This window comes from Bolinopsis microptera, chromosome 6 (genome assembly GCF_026151205.1).
Source record: "Bolinopsis microptera isolate Bmic1 chromosome 6, MBARI_Bmic_1.0, whole genome shotgun sequence".
Taxonomy (NCBI): domain Eukaryota; kingdom Metazoa; phylum Ctenophora; class Tentaculata; order Lobata; family Bolinopsidae; genus Bolinopsis; species Bolinopsis microptera.
This window is the reverse complement of record NC_087077.1, coordinates 18,952,883-18,966,089: the sequence shown is the minus strand read 5'-3', so window position 1 is coordinate 18,966,089 and position 13,207 is coordinate 18,952,883. Positions and strand designations below refer to the sequence as shown.

The 13,207-nt window shown below is 40.2% G+C and overlaps 1 protein-coding gene and 1 long non-coding RNA gene across 2 annotated transcripts in view; one reads left to right on the top strand and one right to left on the bottom strand.

Moving 5' to 3' along the window:
• LOC134817100 (uncharacterized) overlaps positions 1-9,614 on the top strand; it is a 29,072-nt gene extending 19,458 nt beyond the window's left edge. The window contains exon 4 of the long non-coding RNA XR_010160467.1: positions 8,847-9,614. This is a non-coding gene — a long non-coding RNA (uncharacterized LOC134817100). The remainder of the gene's footprint in view (positions 1-8,846) is intronic.
• Positions 9,615-9,675: 61 nt separating this feature from the next.
• LOC134817173 (uncharacterized) lies at positions 9,676-13,177 on the bottom strand. Its single transcript, XM_063826310.1, has 5 exons — positions 12,989-13,177; positions 12,684-12,773; positions 12,332-12,418; positions 12,061-12,145; positions 9,676-10,146 (listed from the first exon to the last, which is right to left on the bottom strand). Exons 1-5 carry the CDS (start codon positions 13,101-13,103, stop codon positions 9,930-9,932), a joined length of 594 nt encoding a protein of 197 aa, XP_063682380.1. The 5' UTR covers positions 13,104-13,177; the 3' UTR covers positions 9,676-9,929.
• Between the last annotated feature and the right edge of the window lie 30 nt (positions 13,178-13,207).

Below are 13,207 nucleotides of genomic sequence, written 5' to 3'. Positions count from 1 at the left end.
TGGACGTGGATTTTAGGACAAAGCTTGTCCAGATGGACATTTGTTTGGAAAATCGGGTGATTCTCCAGACGCGGCTGGAGGCGTGAAGACAATTTGCATGAGAATCATGTAGACTGGAGGTTACTAGAGAACCAGCTCCTACTGCAAACAATGGAGTGGGGGCGAGCTTTCTTTAGAAACTACCCGGTCATCATATCCAGTAGTTAAAGAGGTAGCAATACTATGAACCCCCTCATAAAGTGAACAATTAATCTAATTCTGAGTGCTCTCGGCAGCGTCTCCTTATACTCCTACCCTATTTCCTGCAAGCAACCGACAAAATTATCGAGCTATTTAAATTTTAAATACGTTTGTCAAATTTCCAGCGACACAAAACCGAACATAACGCAACATTTTAGAGTTTCACCACAGTGTTCTGAGATAAGTTTTTTTACTGTTTTCTTGATAAAGCCAACCAAGCATAACCAGGCATCTTTAAGATTTTCCCAATATCACCAATTCTTTTAAGGACACGTTCATTGAAGTTTGAGGAAATTGGTAAATTTCTAAAACAGCGTTTTTGACGATAGTGGTTTAATTTTAACATATATTAATCTAGCGTGTTCATAAGTTCTGAACATTAGCCACGTGACCCATACTCCCATATGCACTGCTCAAAAATAAAATGTATTGCTTTTAGGCACTATTATGTAAAAAATGCCACATTTTTGTGACATTGTTTACCATAGCTGCCCAATTAGCATTTTTTGGTCTAAAATATAGTAGATTAGGTCAATCTAACAATTATGATACAATGTAGGCCTAAAGGGCAGTGATCGAACGGCTTTAAGGCAACATTTCGTAAACTTTGTCACACTCAGAATACGAGACCTCTTTTCTACTGTGAGGTGTCCTCAAAACCCTTTCAACTCATTATTTGATAGTTCTTCTGCCAATCATAGCCCTAAAATATGTTGTTTTGAAAAGTTAACAAATACATGCACTTGGCTATTGGGAAATGATGTAAATTCTGTCACATGTATATGGAATTTGAAATTCTGGGTGGATTTCCGAAATCATTTATATCTGATTTTGGTTTGGAAGGCGGGAAAACTCTATATGAGGACGATACACGGATACAGTTGATTGAAGTGTAGGGCAGTTGATGTAAAAATCGTCACAAAATGATACGAAATCGTAAATGGACACGTTCATGTTGAAGTTTAAGGATATTGGTAAACCAAAAAAAAATAGCGTGTTCAGAAGTTCTGGACATTAGCCACGTGACCCATACTTCCATATACACGGCTCAGAAATACAATTTATTGTTTTTAGGCACTATAATGTAAAAAATGTCACATTTTTGTGACTGTGTTACCCATAGCTGCCCAATTAGCATTTTTTGGTTTAAAATATAGTAGATTAGGTCATTCTAACAATTATGATACAACATTTGGCTAAAGGGCAGGGATCGAACGGTTTTAAGGCAATATTTCGTAAAATTTGTCACACTCAGAATACGATACCTCTTTTCTACTGTGAGGTGTCCTCAAAACCCTTTCAACTCATTATTTGATGGTTCTTCTACCAATCATAGCCCTAAAATATGTTGTTTTGAAAAGTTAGCAAATACATGCACTTATTGGGAAATGATGTAAATTCTGTCATATTATATGGAATTTAAAATTTTGGGTGAATTGCCGAAATCATTTATATCTGATTTTGGTTTGGAAGGCGGGAAAACTGTATATAAGGACGATGCACGGATAGAGCTGATACAAGTTAAGGGCAGTTGATGTAAAAATTGTCACAATAATAATAAGGGCAGTTGATTTGAAAGAAAATCTATCTAACTAATGCAATGGCTGATGTGACGAAATTTACATTTCTTGACCCTATTTTGAAGAAACATGCCTCGATTAGAATTCAATATTCTTCCAGGAATTATTAGTAGGTTATTATTCAGCAAATCAGAACTCAAGTTTAACAATTCTGAGTTTAATTTTACTAAATTACCGAAATGTGACGAAATTCACTTTTCCTGCCCAAACAGTATAATTTCAATGTGATGAAAAATGGGCATGGGTTTCTATATTTCCTTATCTCTGAATTAATCATTTCGAACTATAATTAGGACTGTTGATGTGAAAGAAAGTGTATCTAAATTTTACAATGACGTATGTGACAAAATTTACATTTCTTGACCCTATTTTGAAGAACCATACCCCGATTAGAATACAATATTCTTCCAGGAATTATTAGTAGGTTATTATTCAGCAGATCATCAGAACTTAAGTTTGACAATTCTGAGTTTAATTATACTAAGTTACCGAAATGTGACGAAATTCACTTTTCCTGCCCCAAAAGTATAATTTCAATGTGATGAAAAATGGGCATGGGTTTCTATATTTCCTTTATCTTTGAATTAATCATTTCAAACTATAATTAGGACTGTTGATGTGAAAGAAAATGTATCTAAATTTTACAATGACGTATGTGACGAAATTTACATTTCTTGACCCTATTTTGAAGAACCATACCCGATTAGAATTCAATATTCTTCCAAGAATTATTGGTAGGTTATTTTTCAGCAAATCAGAACCCAAGTTTAACAATGCTGAGTTTGGTATCACTAATTTACCGAAATGTGACGAAATTTAATTTTCCTGCCCCAACAGTATAATTTCAATGTGATGAAAAATGGGCATGGGTTTCTATATTTCCTGTATAAATCCATTCCAACTATAATAAGGGCAGTTGATATGAAAGAAAATCTATCTAACTAATGCAATGGCTGATGTGACGAAATTTACATTTCTTGCCCCTATTTTGAAGAATCATACCTCAATTAGTATATATTGTTACTTTATCACCATCACTATGTCGATAAATTAGTTATTTTGCCAACACGGAGCAAATAAAGTTATAATATTTTTTTTGTGACGAAATTTACAAATTTTTACCGCTTTTCAGGTGTTGAAATTTATCCAATGTTAACATATCACTGCCATATAATAATTTATATGACCGGCGTATGGTTGAAATATTGTTAATTGATCCATAGTACGTAATATAGGGTGTTTAAGTTGGTATACTAATATTTACTCAATTTCACACATGTTGAGATATCACACAAATTTATGTGACTAAATTTACCTATTTCTGCCTTCTGTATTTGTATTTGCCTATAACAATGAAATATGTGAACAATTCCAAACACATTCAGCTCACAAAATAATACTAGACTATTCGGCATTTCTTGTCAGGATGTCATAAACATCCCTCATATAAATTTCTTAAATGTGTGACGGAGTTTACATGGTGCTACCATTTAAGGAAAAAAGTCGCTAAATATGTAGATAATAGTCATATATACAGCTATTCTATGAATTGGAAATTCGAAAATTTGGTCAAACACGGCAACAAGGGGTCCATATAAACTCCGTCACGTTTTTATAGTGTGAAAAAGTTTACAACTCACTGCCGGCCGCATTTAAGCGATATCTTATCGTCTGATAAAGATATCGTTATGCGACAAAGTTTATCTAGAGGATGAAACGATTATCTTAGGGTTAGAGGGTTTATATAGTTTCATAGTGTGACACATTTTACATCATCGTGCCATTCAGTAGGGTCACTTATATTTACCAATATCCTCAAACTTCAATGAACGTGTCCTTAAACTTAACACTGAAATTTTCGCAATCATGACTACACGAGATCGGAATTACCTCACTACATCTTCCAACGGTCAATATACTCGCCAGATGCTTAACTAAAATACACCATGAACCCATTTCCATGCATCAATCTGTCTACAAATACTGAATAGCCTGAGCTTTTGTTTAGGACACAATCAGCAAGGACACCAAAACTGTTAAACATTGGTTAATCTCACAAACTCCTTCTTGTCCCTAGCGATATCTCTTAGAACAATTGTCCCTAGCAACCACTTAAATCTGATTTAACAACATTAAATAAGTCCAGGCATCCCTTAAGAAAATAGTTAAGTCCAAACATTGTCCATCTTGACTCACCCACCCGACTACTTATCACTCTCATACTATACAAAGACCAGTCCCTCCTCAGGAAATCGACTGTTTACAGATTTACTAAAACTCGCGGACTTCCTCAAGTCAAGCATTGTTCAACCGTATTCCACTGACTGCAAAGTGCGTACAGTAATAAAATGATAAGGAAAACAAATGATAACGAACCATCACTCCCAACCACAGCTTATCGTTTAATAATTAAACATGGTTCCCACGAGGAATGATGATCCGTATCTCACCAAATCGAGTACCTGTAACTAAATTTACTTAGCAACTAACCCACGATTAGCCAGATAGCTAACAATTTGGTCGTTTTTTAACAATATAATCGAAATAAAACAGATTGGACTGTACTTGAATATTCCAATGTGATCCAGGAGAGCCTCAAGTCGCACAGAGAGCCGAGTTGTATGATTGCAAAGGAGGAAATAAGTTCACATTCGAGAGTTGTAAATTCTTAAAACACCTACCATTGTTCCGTAAAATCAGCCGATCTGAGAGACCTGCTCTGTTTGCTTTTTATGAGCTCAATCTCACGACCATGTTCTCCGGAACACTTAGGCTTATATCTTAGTCGTCTAATCGCTAATATCCGATTGAATCTTGATAATGATGCCAGCGCGATGGCAATTTCATTTACAACTGCGAATTTTAAAGTGAAAATAACGTATGGCTCATTGCGTTCGTGAGTCTGATTCACTGTTCGTGCAATATTATGAACAATATATGATATAAGATATATTTAGTTTTCATTGATTTTGATTTCTCACAGCTAGTAATTTCACAGTGTATAGTGCGGTACTGCCAGTTAAAATGATTGTAAGGCTGTTTTGTAAAATCTAGGACCTGGTCAGAGAAAACTAAATTCACTGACTTAAAATATTGAACTCTAGTGCTGATCATCCTAGCTTAATATTGTAACTCTCTTTAATCTTGATCAAATATGCAATATTCACAGGAAGATAACTAAACTAGACTACTGGTGGGTAGTAGTTAGGAAAAGAACCGAAATAATTCTCATAGTTATTACTTTAGAGCATATTCTGCTGCAGAAGTCGCGCCATAATGGCGAAAATGCGTCATCGCCAAAATGGTAAAACGTTTCTGCCATGACTTGTTCCCTACTTCCCATTTTACTCTCATGATGAAAATACGGCGAAAATGGCCAAAGGGGATTCATGAAATGTTCCGCCATTCGTGGAGAGAATAGTGGGGAAAATTGAGCGAAAATTTTAGAACTAAGATATCCTCATATCAGAAACCTGTACCATATAACCAGTCATGGGCCACTTACATGATTAAAATGTAGCTACCTATAATCATTGTACTGTTGAGAAGTCACGTGAGCCCGATCCATGTATATCGATCCTGGAATCTATGGTATGACGTGCGAGAGAGAAACTCTCTAGGACGCTAACTTCATCTAGCAGTAACATCAACAACACCATCAAAGAAAGTTATCCAATGCTTGATCACACGGTCTAATGTCTATGTTTAAATTATAATTAACCAAATATTAATTGGTCTGAAAACTGGGAGAGCTGGAGAGTTGTTATTGATATTCATGGCAATATCATCAATAATCTGGAACAAATCACATATTATGTGAATGATGTTGAACTGGCAAGTTAATACAATAACAGCTTAAGCCATTTTCTTGTTTAAAATAGCTGATGATTTGATTGCATTCTCCTTGACATTGATTGCTGGTGGAGTGACGCGACAGTTCATTCATCGGAGCCACTGACGTGATAATAGTTAATTATAATTAATAATAAATTAATAATAGTTAATTAATACGAAAGCTTAACAATTACTGAAGCATAAAATCCTTTATATAGTCTAATGGCTGCTTTATTATCAAGTTATAACATATTTGACAGAGCATATTGTGGAGTGAGCTATGTGCCCAGCCTCGGCGAACTCGGTGAATGTCCTTGCTGTACGGCAGTGTTAAACAAGGAACTGAAACCGAGGGGTTCCGTTCAGGCCCTTCACACTTTGATTCTGTCTGGTTCTAATATACCGTTACAATAATGACTTTAATATGAAACAGAAGTCGGGCTCTACAGGATCAGGGACAAAAGGATTTCGCGATTATTTTGGCCAAAAATCGCGATTTTTAACAGACTATACATTAAACTATACATAAAATTTGTCGCAAATAATGGGAAAAATCGCGATTCTGTACATGTCGCGATTTCCTTTTGTCCCTGTACAGGATCCATAAGATGTTGGTTTAGCTATAAAACAACGTGTTGGCCTCTGTTTTAATGACCCATGATTTGCCCAAGTATGTATTAGCTTAAAGTGGGTTGATCAATGGTTCTTCTTTTGTCCTCATTGGACAATGTTTTTTATAATACATTTTTAATTTAAAACCAATGAGCTATTTCCATGTCGCGTACATGTTACGACGTTCATTAGAAAATTACAATAATCATTTTTGCAATAGTAATCTCTTGTCACCATCGTGAAATGAGTAAGATGTGCAATTCTGACCAAAGTCCATATAGATTATAGGTCTAGCCTAATGTGCACGACATGACGAAATTACCGCAGTGCAACTGGTTAGTCTTCATTTAATCAATAGTTAATGACTAATGAGTAAGGAAGCGTTTGCGAACCAAGCCACCTAGCAGTACTAGCTATTCATTGTAAACTTTAAAATTCTAATTTTCAAATTCAAACAAATGAAGGTGCTCAATATCTAAACTAATAAACTCAAAAAGTGTGTGTGTCTGTGTGTGGACATTTTTACGAACGGCTTAATTAAGAAAACGGTAAGAGTTATGGGGTTTTTTCGGTATAGTTTCAACAAAACCAAATGATTGGGGATTTTTAAATCAGTCGTTGGTTAGTGGTTTTATTGATCATTTTGTGACCCAAATGTGATACTAAAGTGTCTCACGTACTCTCCCACTCTCGCTCTCTCTCCCCCATAACAGATTTGTCATATAATTAGGTAATTTGGTAGTGGACCTCAATATTGCCTATCAAGTATTACTATTAGATACGCGAGGGACACTCAGAATTGAATTGCAGTCTGTTTGGACTAAGCGACTAAGTTTGGACTAAGCGACTAAGCGACTTCATACTTTTGCACCGGTTTAATCGGTTTAAGTACGAAAATGTAATGCGTGTTTTCAATTATAATAGGCGGGTTTATACTTTTGGATTTCAGCTGTGATAATGAAGTTCCGGCCGTAGGTACCGGTTACACTAGTACTAGTAGTACAATAAAACCCCGATTTGACGCGAGCTCCGATTTACCGCGGCTTTTTTTTTTCAAAAACCCAAACCGAACTGGAAATTCGGTCGTTTCGTAAACTGCAGCACATTCACAGAAATATTTTGAAGTTCGAAAAATGTCAGCATTCAAATTTTCATATCTTAAGTACTACTACTTGCTACTAGTAGTGCACGACAAAGAAAATTAGCACATCTACAGAATCCAGACTCCTTAAACAAAGTTAGTAAGTATGACTGACACAGGCTAGTTTTGGCCACTCTAAATTTTCAACGCCCAGTTTTGAAGAATACATATTAGAATTCTGGAGCATAATTGGTGCTTGCTCAAATTAAACATGATATAATATAATTAACTTGCTCTGCTCTAACATCGAGGAAGCTTTTTATAATTAAAGTGGATCTCTCTTGTTAAACAGTTAAACTAGTGCCTGCCAACTGTTTCTTTTCTTAGTTAGAAAAGTTCCTCCGGCATTTTTCTAGAATTAAAGTCAGATATTAATGACTTGACTTGACTTGACTTGACTTGACTTGACTTGACTTGACTTGACTTGACTTGACTTGACTTGACTTGACTTGACTTGACTTGACTTGACTTGACTTGACTTGACTTGACTTGACTTGACTTGGCTTGACTTGACTTGACTTGACTTGACTTGACTTGACTTGACTTGACTTGACTTGACTTGACTTGACTTGACTTATGGCGGCTTCAGAGTACGAGTCAAAATAATTTATTAGATATTAATAAGTTAGATAAATTAATATCAATTTAAGAAAAAATAACTATTGTATGCCAAAATTGGTCGTACAATATAGTTCGTCGCAGTGCTGCGACAGTTCTGTCGCTGTTCTGTCGCAGTATTGTCGCAGTTCTCTTGCAGTTCTGTCACAGTTCTGTCACAGTTCTGTCACAGTTCTGTCACACTACTGTCACACTAATGTCACAGTACTGTCGCAACTGTCACGGTACTCTCACAGTTCTGTTGCAACTGTCACGGTACTCTCACACTTCTGTTGCAACTGTCACAGTTCTGTCACAGTTCTGTCGCCGACAAACTATTGTACGACCAAATGATCTAAATTGTATACTCCTAAAATTAACTGATTAAGCAAAGCAAACTTAAGAGATGAGAATGCAAGGATTAAACTAATATATATAAACACACTGTGCGTGGATTTAGCAAATTCGCGCCTCTAGGCACGGATTTCCTGCCCACACTACGCCATGTTGCGACGGGCCACATGGCGTGGGTCAAAAGGCACAGTGTGCCTTTTGCTCTAAACACACTGTGTGCCTTTTGCTCTAAACACACTGTGTGCCTTTTGACCCACGCCATGTGGCCCGTCGCCACATGGCTTAGTGTGGGCAGACCCTATTCATGACCAAAAATGATCCACCTTTGTTACCTTATCTGACGAATTATCTCTTCCACAGCGCTTATAAAGTTCATGATTGCTGCTCACACTTGTGGACCAATCAATCTTGAGAATACGTATTTTTCATTTTTCTATGTACTGGAATTTCTATGTAATGGGATTATCCAATAAAAATATCTTTTTCAGATGCAAAAGAACTCAAACCTTGGTGTGAAAGTTGCGACGCCGACAGCCGGATTAATCAAAAATAGTAGTAAAGACGAACGATCAGCGATTAAAATCGAGTGGTTGATTACTTTCCAACTGATAGTTGATATTTTGCACTTTCAGTACTTATCATCAACTGACAATATCAGCAAAAGCAAACTTTCGTCTTTGGTTGAGTGATTTTTAAGTTCAGATCAGTTTCGACTGACTGGATCTAGTATACTGTAATTTTCGCCATTTTTTAATTACTAAACATTCAGATGAGTTTCGAGTACAATTTTTATTAAGTTGATTTGTTGTTGTCTTGCACAGTGTTTGCTGTTAAGGATTTATAAATGGCGCCGCCTTTCGGATTATTGATATGTATTATGTTCCTTCGGAGGGTTGTATTCACTGTAATTTGTATTACTTTAATTTATTTTCTTTCACAAAATACTTCACAATCATTTGTCACACCTTCAAAACGTTTCGTGACCTGAAATTTAGTCAAAATGTACGGGAGAAAAGCGAGCAATAGACTAGCAAGCTAGGTAACATATTTCAAAATCATACTTTTACATTATTGCCCACTTCGTAAGAATTTGTGAGATAGAGTGAACACTTGATACCAAGAGTAAGTTATATGACAGTCCAGATATTGATATAATGACATCAACTGCTCCGCTATCTAACCTCGCGATAATAGACGTGATTAGATTGGTCCTGTCACCGTTATAACTGCTACCACTACTTTTACTTTTGGAGAGCACAGTAATAGTTTCATTATATTTGTTATATTAATCCGAAAAGTAGCAAATAAAACATATAATTGCATGATTAAGTGAATGATAAAACACTGCTAGCAAATAGAAGGACGATGTTTCACAACATGCAATTACAAATTATTCCTATAATGATAAATGGGAAAAATTAAAAACAAAATTTCTTAAATAGCGATAATTTTTCAACACTCAATCGTATTGTATTTTCAACGTCTTTTTAAATTTTACAGCACAATGGATCGGCTACAATATGTGATTCAACTACTTCCTCTGTTTATGAGTAACAATGTCTCGCGAGTGATCATGACTGCCTAGCGAGGATAATAAAAACAGGAACCAAAACCAACGCCCAACTCCACCGCCTCCCTTCTCCACCATTACAGAGATCCTTCCCACACTGTCTCGCATCAACACACGTGTGTCCTGCCGCCACGTACTTCGAGCACCAGTCAGCGTCGCGGACCCCGCACTTCCGGATTGTCACGTGCCGATCAACCTGACGTATTGTTGTGTTCGTTCTGCGGAGTAAGGCCGTTAGATATTGAGTGTACATTCTCTCCGGAGTAAGGGAGCGTTCACATATAACGTCAGCAGCCGAGGGGGGGGGGGCTGACAGTTGCTGCATGCTGACGGGGGGGCTGACAGTTGCTGCATGCTGACGGGGGGGGGGGCTGAAAGTTGCTGCATGCTGACGGGGGGGGGGGGCTGAAAGTTGCTGCATGCTGACGGGGGGGGGGGGCTGAAAGTTGCTGCATGCTGCAGCCGAGGGGGGGGGGGGCTGACAGTTGCTGCATGCTGACGGGGGGGGGTGGCTGAAAGTTGCTGCATGCTGACGGGGGGGGGGGGGGCTGAAAGTTGCTGCATGCTGACGGGGGGGGGGGCTGAAAGTTGCTGCATGCTGACGGGGGGGGGGGCTGACAGTTGCTGCATGCTGACGGGGGGGGGGCTGAAAGTTGCTGCATGCTGCAGCCGAGGGGGGGGGGGGGCTGACAGTTGCTGCATGCTGACGGGGGGGGGGGGGCTAACAGTTGCTGCATGCTGACGGGGGGGGGGGGCTGAAAGTTGCTGCATGCTGACGGGGGGGGCTGACAGTTGCTGCATGCTGACGGGGGGGGCTGAAAGTTGCTGCATGCTGCAGCCGAGGGGGGGGGGGGCTGACAGTTGCTGCATGCTGACGGGGGGGGGGGCTGACAGTTGCTGCATGCTGACGGGGGAGGGGGGGCTGAAAGTTGTTGCATGCTGACGGGGGGGGGGCTGACAGTTGCTGCATGCTGACGGGGGGGGGGGGGCTGACAGTTGCTGCATGCTGACGGGGGGGGGCTGAAAGTTGCTGCATACTGAGGGAGGGGGGGCTGACAGTTGCTGCATGCTGACGGGGGGGGGGGCTGAAAGTTGCTGCATGCTGAGGGAGGGGGGGGGCTGACAGTTGCTGCATGATGACGGGGGGGGGCTGACAGTTGCTGCATGCTGACGGGGGGGGGGGGCTGAAAGTTGCTGCATACTGAGGGAGGGGGGGGGCTGACAGTTGCTGCATGCTGACGGGGGGGGGGGCTGACAGTTGCTGCATGCTGACGGGGGGGCTGACAGTTGCTGCATGCTGACGGGGGGGGGGGGGGCTGACAGTTGCTGCATGCTGACGGGGGGGGGGGGGCTGACAGTTGCTGCATGCTGACGGGGGGGGGGCTGACAGTTGCTGCATGCTGACGGGGGGGGGGGGGCTGACAGTTGCTGCATGCTGACGGGGGGGGGGCTGACAGTTGCTGCATGCTGAGGGAGGGGGGGGGGCTGACAGTTGCTGCATGCTGACGGGGGGGGCTGACAGTTGCTGCATGCTGACGGGGGGGGCTGACAGTTGCTGCATGCTGACGGGGGGGGGGCTGACAGTTGCTGCATGCTGACGGGGGGGGGGGCTGACAGTTGCTGCATGCTGACGGGGGGGGGGGGGGGGGCTGAAAGTTGCTGCATGCTGACGGGGGGGGCTGACAGTTGCTGCATGCTGACGGGGGGGGGCTGACAGTTGCTGCATGCTGACGGGGGGGGGGGGGGGGGCTGACAGTTGCTGCATGCTGACGGGGGAAGGTTAAGATGGCCAAAAACTTGCTGACGATGTGAACACTCCCTCCTAAGGCTAAGGTTAGATGCATAGTGTCCGTTCGACTGCAAAGTAAGGATCGAATTGAGATAGCATAGGAAGTGTAACTGTTAATGTTTCCTATCCAGTATAAGTATTGGTACATTGCATCCTCTACCCATTTATCTACAAACATTAACATCCAATCATATGCATAATCTATATCCCTCGTGATTTTAGTGTAATGCATATCTGCACCATGTTAAACCCCTGATAATAGCGGTAAACTACACTCAGTTAGTTACTCACGCTATTTTCACCCCTGATAATAGTTGTAAACTACACTCAGTTAGTTACTCACGCTATTTTCACTCTGATACAAACATCCTCCCCCTCTGGGCACTCTGTGTTGGTAGTCTTTTTACATACTGGCAGATCGAAGTCCCCTGAAAAGTAATTGAATGCTCAATCAGAGTTTAACTCATTAGACCCCCTTGTCAACAATGGTTCTGCAATCTGCACAGTATTTTGAGCATTTTCGAAGTCTACGGTTAAAAAAATTGGATAATACTTTTAATCCAAACCGTATTCCATATTTTACTAAAAGTTTGTACATGGCACATATGACATACCAAAAGATCGAGCGTATTTGACGCATTCCTGACAGCAGTGTTTGGTTGAACCTCCGCACCATCCGTCGGAGCTGCAACACTCGTTACCTGAGAAGTTAGGCAACTTTAATTACGTTTACCTGGGGACCCCAGGCTATAATGTTCATAAACATGTTCATAAACAACGCCGAATAGAGATTCGCGCGTCGGCGGAATGACAGTTACCTGAGAAGTTAGGTCAAAGTTTGGCAACTTTAATTACGTATGTTATACTTATAGGGAGAATGTGCTTCCATAAAGGCTAGTCAAACGATCGCGATCGAGCAACTTTTAAAGGAGGGTTATATGTGTCGGAATTTAATAGTAAACTTACCTAAGTCCGGATTGCACTGTGCTATACTGTTAGTGTTATTAAGATGATATCCAGGGCCACATCTTCCATCATCCCTCCACATCTTTTCTCCTGCACAGAAAAGGAGGTTATTTGTGATCTTGAAAATTATAAAATTATAAACTATTTTTATAAATCCCGTATATCTGACTCGATCGAGGTATCGAGATAAGCGAGAACCGTTCGTAATACTCATTTCAACAAGCTGCTCTTATGATATTTGACAAACATAGAATTGAAATTTTACGTGCGACATTTAGCTTGATTCGCCTACAAATTAATGATACCTTTAACTGGTTCGTTGTTATCCTTAACAACAGAGCAGTGGTGGCATCTGATAGCTGATACAGACATCCTCCCCACAACGACAATTAACATGCAGATCCTAACCAAAGTGGCCATATTCTACCACAACAGTATACAGAGAAGCGAGCAGCAGCAATAGAGGGAGTATTAATACACGTAAAACTAACACAGTATTTTCATCTTGTCACATATGAGCAAGC

Bases quoted from the DNA above. Each gene is read 5' to 3' on its own strand.
- LOC134817173 (XM_063826310.1), bottom strand. From the start codon at position 13,103: ATGGCCACTTTGGTTAGGATCTGCATGTTAATTGTCGTTGTGGGGAGG. The intron at 12,774-12,988 runs GTATCATTAATT...TTTTCTGTGCAG, and splicing joins TAACAACGAACCAGTTAAAG to GAGAAAAGATGTGGAGGGAT. The intron at 12,146-12,331 runs GTATGTCATATG...ATTACTTTTCAG, and splicing joins CAAATACGCTCGATCTTTTG to GGGACTTCGATCTGCCAGTA.